Genomic DNA, 17215 nt, shown 5'->3' on the forward strand with positions numbered 1-17215 from the left:
GATAACCAGAATTTATTAATCCATGGGATGCGATGGCTGGACAATACTCCCGATCTTGCAGTTCGGAATCGGCGGCTGCAATGATTTCGCCGAGCCCTCAAACCTCCGTAAATTCCAAGCTGTTTCTGGCAGCGCTGGTCGGCGGCTTATTTTTGTTTTTATTGCAAGCAGCTGCGATTGCGGGATTGTCTCTATATTTCACAAGGGAAATCTCGAAGGTAAACTCTGCTACCTGGGTAAATCAACTGCAGAACGAATCGGTTTTATGTTAAGTATTTAACTCTGTTGAAAGTCTGGTTTAAGAGATTTGGGAAGTGATTGAGGAAAATATTCTCCCTTCGAGATGTATAGTAGGAAATTGCATTACTGCTGCGGTGCTTGTTTACCGGCTAGGTTACAAGCTATTTTTATATAAATAATCAGCGACTGTTTGCAAAGGAAGTTATAACTTCTTGTCCCAGTGCGAATTCAAGTAAACGATGAAGCATAAATCTGCAGAGAAACCGAAAACGAAACACTCGACAGTGTACGAAGTTTGCAGAAGTATTGCGCGGAAAGAGGGCGAAATCCCGCTGGTAATATGCGGGAGCACTTGCTTGAATACATTTACCAGCTTTAAGAGGAACTTAAATTCCAGTTAAGACGCACAAAATGCTGGAGGAACTGAGCAGGTCGGGCAGCATCTATCGAAGGGAATAAACAGTCAAAATTTTCGAGCCAGGACACTTCATGGAGACTGGACAGGAAGGAGAAAGAAGAGTGGGGGAGGGGCGGGTACTGGCAGGTGATACCAGTTGAAGGGGAAGGTAGGTGAGTGAGGGGGAACTGAAGCTGGGAGGCAGTAGGTGGAAAAGATAAAGGGCTGAGGAGGAAGGAATCTGATAGCAGAGGACAGTGGACTCTGGGAGAGAGGGGAGGAGGAGCGGCGCCAGAGGTAGATAATAAGCAGCTGAGGAGAAGGGGCAGGAGGGCCAAGAATGCGGACGGGAGCAACAGTGAGGACGCGGGGAGAAATGGATGTTTATGCCGTCAGGTTGGAGACTACCCGAATAGAACAGGAGGTGTTGCTCCTCTAACCTGAGAGAGGCTTCATTGTGGCAGTAGCGGAGGCCATGGACCACCGGTTTGTTCTTTTTTTCCCCCTCAGAACTTCAAACATATGCATTCACTTTTTAAAGCATGAAGAAATGCTTCCTTTTAAGGTTACAAGAAATCCTCAGGGGGAAATAGACAAAAAACGTTTTGCAACATTTCAATCTGCAAAGGAGGAGTAAAATGACACCATTGGCACTTTAGAGGTGCAGTGATTTGATTGAATGCATTAAGCAGTGTTTGTAAACAAAACAGTTTAAATGTTGTTCTTGAGAGGTGCATGGCTTAAATTACTAAAGCCGCACCCATAGTATACGAGCAAAAGGACTTCCGTTTGGACTTCATTCGACTTAGTTTGTTCGCCATGGATTTGCCCTATTTATTGGAAAGCCGGAGGGCAGAAACAGCCCGCGCGAGAAAGGTGTGTCATTTTTTTTAAATAATGATTCCTGGCAGAAATACACCCACAGAGAAACTCTGATAGTGTTGGGACAGTAAAATGAATGAGCACAAGCATTTTTGTCACTTGCTTTAAACTAGATCGGAGTAGATAAATGCACTGAAAATCAAAATAAATCAGAAATGAAAACAAGTTGCCGGAAAGCTCCAGCAGCTTAGGCAGCATCTGGAGAAGGAGAAACAGGGTTTCTGGACTGAGATACTTGGTCATAAATGAGTAAAAGAATGATGAGTGATTCTGGGTAATAGTGAATGTGGAGGGAGGTAAAATGGGAATGGTTGGGCAGTGCCAAGCGCTAGGTCTGCAAGGCTGTCTCTTAGCTGGCTGTCTCCTGCTCCGGCCTGCCTGTGCCTTCCTGCACTGTTACAGCATGCCTCAGGGATCATGAGGAACCATCACCTGGTCTTGAGTCTGGGCATGTAGGACTCCCTCCTGAATTCTCCATCTTTAGTGAATTTGCTCTTTCTGTTTGCATTAGAACTGGCCATTTTGCCTGTCATTCTTTATTTTGCTTTTTTATGTAGTCAGGTATAAAACATTGCACAAAGAATCTTGATCCTATCTTAACTTTTTCATTATTTCACCCTTGCATAGAAATTCACTTTCCTTACCCATTGCTTGTTCCTGTCTTTGTTACTAATTAATTGGATACTGATAGTGGATTATCAGCCATGATCACAGTGAATGGCAGTGCTGGCTCGAAGGGCCAAATGGCTTACTCCTGCATCTATTGTCTATAAATGAATTTATTTATCTTTATCTCAATTCCGATGAAGGGACCTTGATATGAAAATGTTCAATAGTTTCTCTTTTCATCAATGTTGTTTGACCTGCTGATGTTTTCCAGCACTTTCTGTAATCAATGTTGTTTGACCTGCTGATGTTTTCCAGCACTTTCACCACCCTCTGGCTAAAGAAATTCCTCCTCATCTGTGTTCTAAAGGGACTATCTATTCTTTGCCCTCTGGTCTGAGACTCCCCAACTATAGCAGCTACCTCTCCAAGTCCACTCTATCTAGGCCTTTCAATGTTCGATAGATTTCAAGGAGATCCCCCCCATATTCTGCTGAACTCCAGCTAGTACAGGCCCAGAGCCATCAAATGCTCCTCATATGTTAACCCTTTCTCATGAATCTCCGCTGGACCTTCTCCAATGCAGCACATACTTTCTTAGATAAGGGGTCCAAAAGAGCTCACAATGCTCCCAAGTGTGGTCTGACAAATGACTTATCAAGTCTCGTCCTTGCTTTTATATTCTAGTCCTTTGGAAATTAATGTCAACAATGCATTTGCCTTCCTTACCACTGACTCACCCGCAAGTTAATCTTTAGGGAATCCTGCACGAGGACTCCCAAGGCCCTTTGTACCTCTGATTCTTGAATTTTCTCTCCATTTAGAAAATAGTTTACATCTTTATTCCTTCTACCAAAGTGCATGACCATATACTTCTCTATACCATATTCCACTTGCTACTTCTTTGCCTTTTCTCCTAATGTCTGTCATTCTGCAGACTCCCTACTCCCTCCATACTACCAGCCCCTCCACCTATCTTTGTATCATCCAAAAATTCTTCAACAAAGCACTGTCTGTACTGAGTTAATAAGCAATAGCAGCTCTGTTGATGGCATTGAATGGTTAGCCCAGAAATAAGGAAATTCAACAGAAATGTGACTTTTGATTGTTATCTGGTGACTCCTGAAAGCAAATGGTGGAGAAATATAATTACTGTTAGGATAAAGTGCGGGCCATATGGTATGAAAATGGCCCAGCAGCACTTGAAAATTGCATGTATGGACTGAGTACACATTGGTTGTTTGAAGATACCCTGAATGTCACTGGCCACGGATCAAGAGATACAAAATAGAAAAAGATAACTTGTTGCAGTTTGTTATTTAATTATCAATGATATCATAATATTCCTTTCCCCTGATGGCTCATGATTTGACATTATGTCTTGAAGTTCAAGTGTTAATGTACTACCCCAGATTACATTAATGCAGGAATATAATCAAGGTGCCATGTTACAACAGTGTGGAAAGAGAGTGGTTGAAAGAATATTTTATTTATTAATTTGCCTCAAACTTTGGCATTTCCTAGGGACTGGCACCAACCACGTGGCAGCTCCCTGTGCAGAATATCAATCTATTTCCATATTAAGAACAGATCAATGATACTGTCTCAGGTTCCAATTCAGGGATTTTTACTGGGATGTTGGTTGGGGAGAGAGAGGTGTCTGAAATCATTGAGAGGGGAATAGGATTGCATTGGGTTGATTGTTACTTAAAGATAATAATACAGCCATCTGATCTCAACCCTCTGCTGCCTTGAGGCTTCAGGAGAAAACCCCAAGGAAAAATCTGGAGCTGGAGTCCCGAGGGCAGTCCTACACTGAGTTCAATGCTGATCGGAAATTCCTGCGATGCCACCGGTGTATTGGTCACTGCCATTCCTTTGGATTCATCAGCTGCATGGGGAGGGAGAGCTGCTTGCATATCCACCTCAACGCAGACAGCTAGGACATCTCATCCATGGTCGCCCTTGACCAATGGAGGGCCTTAACATTCATCTATAATGGCCATACTGTTACCTATGATATTTGTTAGCACATCATAAAATAGCTAGCAAACTGAAAAGTTCTAATTTGTATTGCTACATCAATCGTTTATGGTGGATTTCTTGATCAGTCCTTTCTGGCTTTATTTTGTAAGCAATAAATTACAAACTGATTTAAAGCACATTTTGTTTTTTTTTAATATGTTGGACTTGCATTTATAAAGTGCCATTAGTATTCCATTCAAACATTCCAAAAAGCCTTACAACCGGTTAAGTACTCCTGAAGTGCACCCCTTGGAAAAAACATTGCAACTAGTTTGCACACAGCTTCAGAAGGAGAATGTAACGATAAGATTATCTGACTTAATACCGTTGACAGAGGGATAGTGGGATTAAGTTCCATGCACTTTAAAATACTGCCACTTAAATTATATTTCCATTGGAGATGCCTTACTTGAGCAGCACAACACGTTTTTGCTGCTAATGCACACATAACACCAAATTGTGAGTTGTCCCTGACATGAAACTGGAAACTACTTTTTCAAAGTTGGAGGGTCACTTGCTCAGCCGCAAGTAACAATAATTAAATCAAGATAAAGCAGAAGCATGCTTTGTTAATAAATATATAGCATTTTATTGAAATAAAATCTCTGTGTAGATTTGGACATCGGCTTTAAAAAAAATAAGCATTAACTATCTTCACATCAATCAACTGAGGTTCTCATTAAGTAGGTAATACCCGCTGTAAAACCAAATTTGTGCTGAACAGATGAAATTAGCATTTAGGTATTCATCATCATCATTGTGTGTCATGCTGTATGCCGTGGGCAATCCTGGTCTTTACTCTGAGAAGTTCTAATAAGCTCTTCAGTACTTTTGCCTGTCCATCCCTTGATGTAACTCATGAGTGCCATGCGCTGTGGACCGTGGCTTTTTTCCATCAATTTTTCCCGTCACTACAAGATGTTAGTGGAATGTTTACACTGTGGTGTTACCCTAGTATAGATCTACACTACTATTGTAGTGCTTTTTTCAGAAATAGGCCATTTGATGATGGGTTTGTGGTAGCAATATCCAATTAGAAAGCAAAAAGCTGACCTTGGCAAGATGATTCAGACTGCCTGCTGATGCTGTAAATACTCACCAAGACAGGATGCAGTTATATAGTGAGGAACAAAAATGACCCCAAAACTGCATTGACTTTGTTGTTTTTCTCTACATCTGCCGTCTGACCCACCAAGCCCTGCCAGCATTTTTACATTTTATTCAACATGTTAAATTCTTTCCCCAAACCTCCAAGCATCCCCTCTCTGTGCTCTTTACTAATATTATTACACCTGCTTCCAATGTTCTTTCAGGCAGAGCTTTCTATATCTTAACATACTGTTTAGAAAATGCTTCTTCACTGCACCCTGCTTCTTTGGCTAACAATTTTAAATCTCTTTTCTTCACTGGAAACTGTACTTAGTCTGTTAAAAACATTAATGGTCTTAAACATCTTCAGATCTGCCCTTTATCATTTCTTTGCTAAGGAGAAAAGTTTGTTTTTTTTTTTCCTGAGCTGGAAGCATATGTGTTTATGTCCTGTTGCAGAGTACTCAGGGGACCTGTCTTTCAAATGAGATATTATTGTGAGCCCAGTCACTTAGCAGGAAAATGCAAAGGGTTTCATGCTACTGTTCAATGAAGCATTGGAGAGCTAGTCCAGTGACCTGCCTGGTATTTATCTCTTATTAAACAGGCCAGAGAAGATCATCTGCTTATCATCACATGAATGTTTGGGGAGCAGTTTAGTTGTTGTGTTTCCAACTTTACATTTTTGTCTGCACTTCAGAACTCTTTGCTTGATTGTTAAAGTGGTTTTGGGGACTTGAGAGAAACATGAGTGGTGTTAGTATTTTTCCACAACTTTCACTCCATGTGCAAATAACTATTTTTGCCACCATTGTTGGAATCGTCACCACCCACCACTTCGGCCCCCTGCCTGCCCTAACCCTCCGTGCACCCTCTGAAACTTTGACAGCTTCCCACAAATTGGTTTGCCAAAGTTGGGCATCCTAATTTAGCTGAGACCTAATGAAGTTTCTGGATGTAAAAACTAAGCATAATTTCTTGAGCCTGGATTGTATACCTTTATTTATAAAGTCAATGATTCTATACATCTTTTGAACTATTTGTTCCGCTGATCCAGATTGTTCTATCACTGGAGCTTGCCAGTGGTGGCATCCATCACATTTTGTTTCCCAAACAACTTTAACTCTATCAATTCTGTCGTCATTGCCAGTAATCATTCTGTACTAAAGTACACAAAACTGGGTGGATGTGACCTCCAGCTGAGAGACATTTTATCCTCTCTTTTCTCAACCTTTGGTCTCTGGTGACATCAGATCAAAGCAAGGATATCGAACCACCCTCATCTTCTATAGTTATAACTAGCTCCACCATCTTCATTAAATATCCACTTTGAAACAAATGTTTTATGTTAATATGAAACAGTAACTACTAGTTGGTGTACAATTCAATATGCAAAATTGATTTTTAAATAGGAGAAACACTGCACAGCTTATAGGGTAGAAGCTGAGTTTACAGCCTTGTAGCCATCTGCAGAGAGGCACAGTTATAATCTGCAGTGATCCTTGCAATTTAATCTCATTTTCCTTTCCTGTCATACTGAATCTTGTCTCAGCTCCAAAGCCATATTTAAGTTTGCTGATTACACTGCTGTTGTTGGTTGAATCAAACGTGGTGACAAATCAGCATATAGGAGGGAGATTGAAAATCTGGCTGAGTGGTCACACAACAACAACCTCTCACTCAATGTCAGCAAAACCAACGAGCTGATTATTGACTTCAGCAGGAGGAAACTAAAGGTCCTTGACCCAGTCCTCACTGGGGAATCAGAGGTTGAGAGAGTCAGCAACTTTAAATTTCTCAGTGTTATCATTTCAGGGGATCTTCCCTGGGCCCTGCGTGTAAGTGCAAATATGAAGAAAGCACGGCAGTGCCTCTACTTCCTCAGAAGTTTGTGAAGACTTAGCATGATATTGAAAACTTTGACAAACTTCTGTAGATGTGCGCCTGCATGTATGGCTGCATTACTGCCTGGTATGGAAACACCGATGCCCTAGAATGGAACATCTTACAAAAAGTAGTAGATATGGCTCAGTCCATTATGGCTAAAGCTCTTTCCACCATTGAGCCTCTGCAGCATTGAACATCAAGAAACCTCAACACCCAGGCCATGCTCTCTTAATGCTGCTGCCATCAGGAGGAAAGTACAGGAGCCTCAGGACCCATACCACCATGATCAGGAACAGTTATTACCTTTCAACCATCAGAATTTTGTGCCAAAGTGGATAATTTCACCCATCCCATCACTGAGCTATTCCCACAACCTATGGATGCACTCTGAAGAACTTTTCATCTCATGTTCATGATAGTTATTGCATTTTTTCTTGCTCTTGTATTTGCACAGCTTCTTGTCTTTTGCACACTGCATGTTCGTCTGCCCTGTTGGGTGTGGTCTTTCACTGATACCATTGTGTTTCTTGGATTTACTCTGTATGCCTGCAAGAAAACATAGAAAATAGGTGCAGGAGTAGGCCATTCGACCCTTCGAGCCTGCACTAACATTCAGTATGATCATGGCTGATCATCCAACTCAGAACCCTGTACCTGCCTTCTCTCCATACCCCCGATCCCTTTAGCCACAAGGGCCATGTCTAGCTTCCTCTTAAATATAGCCAATGAACTGGCCTCAACTGTTTCCTGTGGCAGAGAATTCCACAGATTCACCACTCTCTGTGTGAAGAAGTTTTTCCTTATCTCGGTCCTAAAAGGCTTCCCCTTTATCCTTAAACTATGACCCCTCGTTCTGGACTTCCCCAACATGGGGCACAATCTTCCTGCATCGAGCCTGTCCAATCCCTTTAGAATATTATACGTTTCAAAAGATCCCACCTCAATCTTCTAAATTCCAGCAAGTATAAGCCTAGCCGATCCAGTCTTTCATCATATGAAAGTCCTGCCATCCCAGGAATCAATCTGGTGAACTTCTTTGTACTCCCTCTATTGCAAGAATGTCTTTCCACAGATTAGGGGACCAAAACTGCACACAATACTCCAGGTGTGGTCTCACCAAGACCTTGTACAACTGCAGTAGAACCTCCCTGCTCCTGTACTTGAATCCTCTTGCTATGAATGCCAGCATACCATTTGCCTTTTTCACCGCCTGCTGTACCCGCATGCCCACTTTCAATGACTGGTGTACAATGACACCTAGGTCTCGTTGCACCTCCCCTTATCCTAATCGGCAACCATGCAGATAATAATCTGTTTTCCTGTTCCTGCCACCAAAGTGAATAACCTCACATTTATCCACATTAAATTGCATCTGCCATGAATTTGCCCACTCACCTAACCTATCCAAGGCACCCTGCATCCTCTTAGCATCCTCCTCACAGCTAACACTGCCGCCCAGCTTCGTGTCATCCACAAACTTGGAGATGCTGCATTTAATTCCCTCATCTAAGTCATTAATATATATTGTAAACAACTGGGGTCCCAGCACTGAGCCTTGCGGTACTCCACTAGTCACTGCCTGCCATTCTGAAAAGACTCTGTTTATTCCCACTCTTTGCTTCCTGTCTGCCAACCAATTCTGTATCCACATCAATACCTTACCCCCAATACTGTGTTCTTTAAGTTTGCACACTAATCTCCTGTGTGGGACCTTGTCAAAAGCCTTTTGAAAATCCAAATATTCCACATCCACTGGTTCTCCCCTATCCACTCTACTAGTTACATCCTCAAAAAATTCTATGAGATTTGTCAGACATGATTTTCCTTTCACAAATCCATGCTGACTTTGTCCGATGATTTCACCGCTTTCCAAATGTGCTGTTATCACATCTTTGATAACTGACTCTAGCATTTTCCCCACCACCGATGTTAGGCTAACCGGTCTATAATTCCCCGGTTTCTCTCTCACTCCTTTTTTAAAAAGCGGGGTTACATTAGCCACCCTCCAATCCTCAGGAACTAATCCAGAATCTAAATAGTTTTGAAAAATTATCACTAATGCATCCACTATTTCTTGGGCTACTTCCTTAAGCACTCTGGGATGCAGACCATCTGGCCCTGGGGATTTATCTGTCTTTAATCCCTTCAATTTACCTAACACCACTTCCCTACTAACATGTATTTCCCTCAGTTCCTCCATCTCACTAGACCCTCGATCCCCTACTATTTCCGGAAGATTATTTATATACTCCTTACTGAAGACAGAACCAAAGTAGTTATTCAATTGGTCTGCCATGTCCTTGTTCCCCATGATCAATTCACCTGTTTCTGACTGTAAGGGACCTACATTTGTCTTAACCAATTTTTTTCTTTTCACATGTCTATAAAAGCTTTTACGGTCAGTTTTTATGTTCCTTGCTGGCTTTCTCTCATAATCTTTTTTCCCTTTCCTAATTAAGCCTTGTGTCCTCCTCTGCTGGACTCTGAATTTCTCCCAGTCCTCAGGTGTGCTGCTTTTTCTGGCTAATTTGTATGTTTCTTCTTTGGAATTGATACTATCCCTAATTTCCCTTGTCAGCCACGGGTGCACTACCTTCCCTGGTTTATTCTTTTGCCAAACTGGGATGAACAATTGTTGTAGTTCATCCATGTGACCTTTAAATGCTTGCCATTGCATATCCACCGTCAACCCTTTAAGTGTCATTTGCCAGTCTATCTTAGCTAATTCACGTCTCATACCTTCAAAGTTACCCTTCTTTAAGTTCAGAACCTTTGTTTCTGAATTAACTATGTCACTGTCCATTTTAATGAAGAATTCCACCATATTATGGTCACTCTTACCCAAGGGGCCTCGCACAACAAGATTGCTAATTGACCCTTCCTCATTGCTCAATACCCAGTCTAGAATGGCCTGCTCTCTAGTTGGTTCCTCGACATGTTGGTTCAAAAAACCATCCAGCATACATTCCAAGAAATCCTCTTCCTCAGCACCTTTACCAATTTGGTTCACCCAATCTATATGTAGATTGAAGTCTCCCATTATAACTGCTGTTCCTTTATTGCACACATTTCTAATTTCCTGTTTAATGCCATCCCCACCCTCACTACTACTGTTAGGTACACAACTCCCACCAGCGTTTCCTGCCCGTCAGTGTTATGCAGCTCTACCCATATCGATTCCACATCCTCCAGGCTAATGTCCTTCCTTTCTATTGCGTTAATCTCCTCTCTAACCAGCAATGCTACACCAACTCCTTTTGTTTCATGTCTATCCCTCCTGAATATTGAATATCCCTGAATGTTGAGCTCCCATCTTTGGTCACCCTGGAGCCATGTCTCTGTGATCCCAACTATATCATATTCATTAATAACTATCTGCACATTCAATTCATCCACCTTGTTACCAATGCTCATTGCATTGACACACAAAGCCTTCAGGCTTGTTTTTACAACACTCTTAAGCCCTTATGTTGAAAAGTGGCCCTTTTTGATTTTTGCCATGGATTTGCCTGCCTGCCACTTTTACTTTTCACCTTACTACTTTTTGCTTCTACCCTCATTTTACACCCCTCTGTCTCTCTGCACTTGTTCCCATCCCCCTGCCACATTAGTTTAAATATCAGGGTTGTATATAGTGTATAAACAGAATGAGGGTTGTATATAGTGACAGGTATGTATTAATAATAAATTTACTTTGAACCAACATTTTACAGTCAGTAGAATTACTCTGGGTCAAGGGGTACATTTCTGATAGATTCAGAACATTTGTAAATGAATTTCCATTGTCTATTTATACACCTGATCGATTAATGCTCGTGGCAGAGCACCAAATCAATGTCAGAATGGCCAGGATTTTACTGGGACATGGCCATTGTTATTTGTGAGGACTTGATATACATGATAATTACTGAATTTTATTAATAATTTTGTAGGAATCTTGAAAATTTTCAGAGGGGCAATAATATAATGGTGTTTGTGTGACTCTACATCTAAGTGCTTAAAATTGTTACAGATTCTTACTCATCTTTTGTACATCTTGCCTTACAAAGCCATTGCCTCTTGTGTTTAGAGTAAAAATCAGACAGCTTCCCGGGAGCTGTGGTGTTTATATAATCCTGAGAAACTTCAACAGCTAATCACTGAAGAGACTGAAGACATAGACAACCAGATCAGGAAAGATCCCTGTTGGATACTGGCTAACAAAATTAGATTACTTGCAAACAAGGTAATTAAATTATCTCTTTTCTCCCTGATTTCTGCGATGTCATGTTCCAGCTGCAATTTTTGTGTTGACTTAACTTCCTCAAAGTTCAAGGAGGTACAAAACTGGAATGCAATAGGCTGCCCTTCCCTAACGTCAGAGGGATGAATCTCTTTAGATAAATTTAGTGTTTCGTGTCCTTATCCATCTCTTCCCAACATCTTTCGTGCCTGAAATCACCACCTATGATACCCCATACCCGGACTTATCTGATCGAAGTGTAGTAGGCCAGTCTTACTGGCCGTAAGCACCCATGGCTCCAGCAGCATGGTGTTAACTGAACGTCTTTCTTCCTAACATGAATCCAGTAGGCTATATCCTAATTGTTAATATTGGAAAGTCTCAGCACGACTGGCTTTCACTGTTAAACTCCCATGTAGAGTTCAGCAGCAGAGTGAACTAAGGACCTTATCTGCAGGACTGAAGCATTTAAGAGTACCTGTGCAAAATTCAGGAACCTAATGCTGGTATATGGCTGAATCGTGGCCTTGTGGAAACCTAACTGGAGTGATTCGAACAGGAAAGTGGAGTTTTTGGAAATAGAAACACACTCAAAGATTTTGAAGAGGAAACAAATTCAGAATGGGATAATCTATTACAACAGGGGGGATAGACGAATAATCACCTGAAACTTGCCAGATCTTCTACATATCCAATTACCTGTTTGCACGTTGGCCATGGGTACTGTTTGATGGCAAAGCATCAGACCACCAGAAAATGTAAATTTTGATCTTAGTATGTTCACTGGTGGTTCATTATTTGGAGGTTGTCTTACTGATACAAAAATCACACTGCCCAGTGAACAATTCAATCGTTTATTAGAAAAATGATGCACATTGTTTGTTGTGTTGTTGTATTAAGTGGGGATGGGGTGGGGAGAAGTTTTGACATATATATGGACATAATATACAGTTTTACATTAAATCTACCTTGCATTGACCAAGTCTCACCATTTTCTTCAATAAAATTACTACAGGTATCAGAAGAAGTTAGCAAGCAACATATAATTAAAGGTGAGTTGTTTCACATCCATGTGCATTGACGATCTCCAATCCAACAAATTCTTATAATTTACACAACTGTTTTCCTTCACAGATGTAATAGACAATTTACCTCCAGACATTGTGAAGTCTGCAGTGCAGCTGGAAAACAGAGCGATTCAGAGTCCCTCCGCACATCTCACTGTCAGATTGGGTTCACTGCAAGGTTAGTAGCACAGGCTCCAGATTAGCTATATTCTTTGGTGAGTTTGTTGGCTCCACACCATCTTGATATGGAAATATAACTGATCTTCCTTAATTATTGCTGAACCCCCACCTAACGACGTTTTAGGAGTTTCTATGTTCTGTAAGAATTGCAATGGTTCAAGGATCTGATTCACTTCTTAATGTTGACGAGGGGTGAACAATAAACACTGGCCTTGCCAGTCAATACTCACATTATAATATTAATAAATAACAGTACAGTACTATTAAAGTGTCAAAAAATACCAGTGAAGTGCATCACTATGCTGAAACTCATTACGAGATGCAGTAGTATGGCACTTCAATGATGGTTTATAATACCATAAGACCCTAAGACATAGAAGCAGAATAAGGCCATTCAGCCTATCGAGCCTACTCCGCCATCTGATCCTGGCCGATCCACTTCCCTCTCAAGCCCATTCCTCTGCCTTCTCCCTGTAACCTTTCATGCCCTGACTTATCAAGAATCTATCAACCTCTGCCTTAAATACACCCAAAAGACCCAGCCTCCACAGCCACCTGTAGCAATGAATTCCATAGATTCATCACCAGCTGGCTAGAGAAATTCCTTCTAATCTCTATTTTAAGTGGACGTCCTGGGGCTGTGATGACTGATCGTAGACTCAGCCGCTATAGGAAACATCCTCTCCACATCCACTCTATCTAGGCCTTTCAACATTTGATTGGGTTCACTCAATACACTTCTCTGCACTATATTCCATTTGCCACTTCTTTGCTCATTCTTCCAATCGGTCCACATCTTTCTGCAGACTCCCTACTTCCTCAATACTACCTGCCCCTCCACCTGTCTTTGTATCATCTGCAAAACTTGGTCTATCCTGATTGTTATTTCTTCAAAGAATTCCTACAGTTTTGTCAGGCAAGATTTTCCCTTAAGGAAACCATGCTGACCACAGCCTATTTTATCATGTGCTTCAAGTACCCCAAAATCACACCCTTAACAGTCAACTACAGCACCTTCCCAACCACTGAGGTCAGACTAACTGGCTTATAATTTTCTTTCTTCTGCTTCTTGCTCTTCTTGAAGAGCAGAATGACATTTGCAATTTTCCATTTCTCTGGAACCGTGCCAGAATCTTTTGATTCGTAAAAGACTATTTCTAATACCACCACAATCTCTTCAGCCACCTCTTTCAGAACCTTGGGATGTACACCATCTGGTCCAGGTGACTTAGACCTTCAGACCTTCCAGCTTCCCAAGAACCTTCTCCCTAGCAATGACAACTTCACACACTTCTGCCCCCTGGCACTTCTGAATTTCCAGCATACCGCTAGTGTCTTCCACAGTGAATACTGATGTAAATTCATCTGCCATTTCCTTGTCCCCCATTACTATCTCTCCAGCGTCATTTTTTAGTGAGCTAATATCTCCTCTTGCCTCTCGTTTACACTTCATGTATCTGAAGAAACTTCTGATATTCTCTTTAATATTATTCGTATTAGCTCACTTGCCTTCATATTCCATCTTTTCTTTCTTAATGACTTTTTAGTTGCCTTCTGTTGGTTTTTAAAAGCTTCCCAATGCTCTTAACTTCCCACTAATCGTTGGCTTTTATGTTGGCTTTGACTTCTCTTGTCAGCCATGGTTGTGTCATTCTGCCTATAGAATACTTCTTCTTTGGGATGTATCTATCCTGTACCTTGTGAATTGCTCCCAGAAATTCCAGCTATTGCTGCTCTGCTATCATCCCTAGCAGCTCTTCTCTCATCCTTCTATAATTCCCTTTACGCCACTGTAGTACTGATACATTGGACTTTACTTCTCCCTCTTAAGTTGCAGGGAAAATTCTATCATATTATGATCACTGCCTTCTAAGGGTTCCTTTACTTTAAGCTCCCTAATCAAGTCTGGTTCATTGCACAACACCCAATCCATAACTGTTGATTCCCTAGTGGGACCAAGCACAAGCTGCTCCAAAAAGCCATCCCATAGGCACTCTGCAAATTCTCTCTCTCAGGATCCAATTCCACACCAACCTGATTTTCCCAATCTACCTGCAAATTGAAACCCCCCATGACTATTGTAACTTTTCCCTTTTAACATGCATTTTCTATCTCTTCTGGTAATTTGTAGTCCACATCCTAATTACTGTTTTGAAGACCTGTATATTACTCCCATTGGGATCTTTTTGCACTTGCAGTTCTTTAACTCTACCCCCAACGATTCTATATCTTCCCATCCTATGCCACCTCTTTCTAAGGATTTGATTTCATTTTTTTTTTACCAACAGAACCTCACCACCCCCTCTGCCTACATACGTTTCATTTCAATACAAGTGTATTCCTGGATGTTAAACTCCCAACCACAATCCTCTTTTTGCCCTGACTTTATGATGTCCACAATTTCATACCTGCCTGTTTCTAACTGCACAAGATCATCTATCTTATTCTGTATACTGTGTGCTTTCGAATATAAAAATTTCATTCCTGTACATTCATAGAGGTACAGCCAAGAAACAGGCCCTTCAGCCCATCTAGTCCATGCCACAAAAATTTAAACTGCCTATTCCCATCAACCTGCACCAGACCCATAGCCTCCATTCCTCTGCTATCCATGTACCTATCCAAACTTCTTTTAAACATTGAAATTGAGCTCACAATGAACTTGTGCTGGCAGTTCATTCCACACTCTCACGATCCTCTGAGTAAAGACGTTTCTCCTCATGTTCCCCTTAAATTTCTCACCTTTCACTCTTAACCCATGACCTCTGGTTGTACTTCCATCCAACCTCAGTGGAAAAAGCCTGCTTACATTTACCCTATCTATACCCCTCATAATTTTGTATACCTCTATCAAATCTCTCAATCGTCTGCGTTCTAAAGACTAAAGTCCTTATAACTCCGGTCCTCCAGACGCGGCAAGATCCTTGTAAATTTTCTCTGTACTCTTTCAACCTTCATTACATCTTTCCTGTGACTAGAACTGCACACAGTACTCCAAATTAGGCTTCACCAACGTCTTTTACAACTTCAGCATAACATCCCATCTCCTGTACTCAATACATTGATTTATGAAGGTCCATGTGCCAAAAACTTTCTTTATGACCCTATCTACCTATGATGCAACTTTTAATGAATGATGCACCTGTATTCTCAGATCCTTCTGTTCTACCACACTCTACCACAACCAGGTAGCACCTGGTTGGTCCGACTGAAATGCAAAACCTCACACTTCTCTGCATTAAATTCCATCTGCCATTTTTCAGCCCATTTTCCAGCTGATGCAAGCCATGATAACCTTCCTTGCTGTCCACTACACCCACAATCTTGCTGTCATCCACAAATTTGCTGATCCAATTAACCGCGTTATCATCCAGATCACTGATATAAATGACAAACAACAATGGACCCAGCACCGATCCCTGCGGCACTCCACTGGTCTCAGGCCTCCAGTCAGAGAGGCAACCATCTACTACCACTGTCTGGCTTCCCCCACAAAGCTGATGTCCAATCCAATTTACTATCTCATCCTGAAAGCCGAGTGACTGAAACCTCTTGAACAACCTCCCATGCAGGACCTTGTCACATGCCTTGCTAATGTCCACGTAGGCAACATCCTTTGCCTTGTCCTCATGCACTTTCCTTGTAACTTCCTGAAAAAACTGTCTAAGATTGGTTAGACATGATCTAACGCGAACAAAGCCATACTGAATATCTTTGTCTATCTAAATGCTTATATATCCGGTCTCTTAGAATACCTTCCAATATGTTTCCCACAACTGATGTCAGACTAACTGGCCTATAATTTCCTGGTTTCTGTTTAGCTCTGTCCTGTTCTCTTTTAAACAGTGGAACAACACTGGCTATCCTCCAGTCCTCTGTACCTCCCTTGTCATTAAGGAATATTTAAATATCTCTGCTAGGGCCTTGGCAATTTCTTCACTTGCCTCCTGTATGGTCTGAGGGAACACTTGTTAGGCCCTGGGGATTTATCCACCCTAATTTGCTTCCAGGTAGTAAACACCTCCTCCTCTGTAATCTGTACAGGGTTCATGAAGTTAATGCCACTTTGCCTCACTCTGTGTCCATCTTCTGAGTAAATACATATAAAAAGAATTAATTTAGGATCTCTCCCATCTGTTTTGGTTCCACACATAGATTACCATTCTGATCTTCCAGAGGACCTATTTTGTCCCTTACAATCCTTTTGCTCTTAAAATATCCGTACAATCCCTTAGGATTCTCCTTCACCTTGTCTGCAAGAGCAACTTAATGCCTTCTTTTATCTTTCTTGATTTCTTTCTTACATTCCTCTTGCATTTCTTACACTCCATAAGAACCTCATTTGTTCCTACTTGCCTATACCTACTATGCACTTGCTTGAAAACCAAGGTTCCCTACACTTGTTATCTTTACCTTTTATTCTGACAGGCACATACAAGCTTTGTATCTGTCACCCTTTTTGATCTTGTCCCCCGTTACAATGCAACCCATCCCACTGACTGCAATTTTGCCTGACCATCTGCCTGTCCTTCCTGAAAGTGTCACTACACACTGCCTCTGCTTGTACAGTAGCTGCCCCATTCTCAGTCCTATCGCTCAGTTTTCCATCCCCCTGCCGAA

The 17215-nt window shown here is 41.5% G+C and overlaps 1 protein-coding gene across 2 annotated transcripts in view; it reads left to right on the top strand.

The window, feature by feature from the left end:
* The window catches only part of tnfsf10l (TNF superfamily member 10, like), a 26127-nt gene continuing 8912 nt past the window's right edge, over positions 1-17215 (top strand). The window contains exons 1-4 of one of the 2 annotated variants that reach the window (XM_072270691.1): positions 1-218; positions 11196-11351; positions 12364-12400; positions 12483-12593. In XM_072270691.1, the coding sequence (XP_072126792.1) occupies positions 33-218; positions 11196-11351; positions 12364-12400; positions 12483-12593 (490 nt within the window). In that variant the 5' untranslated portion in view covers positions 1-32. Of the gene's footprint in view, positions 219-1437; positions 1514-11195; positions 11352-12363; positions 12401-12482; positions 12594-17215 lie in introns of those variants that run through there. The other variant, XM_072270692.1, reaches the window with a different exon arrangement.

This window comes from Mobula birostris, chromosome 10 (assembly GCF_030028105.1).
Source record: "Mobula birostris isolate sMobBir1 chromosome 10, sMobBir1.hap1, whole genome shotgun sequence".
Classification (NCBI taxonomy): domain Eukaryota; kingdom Metazoa; phylum Chordata; class Chondrichthyes; order Myliobatiformes; family Myliobatidae; genus Mobula; species Mobula birostris.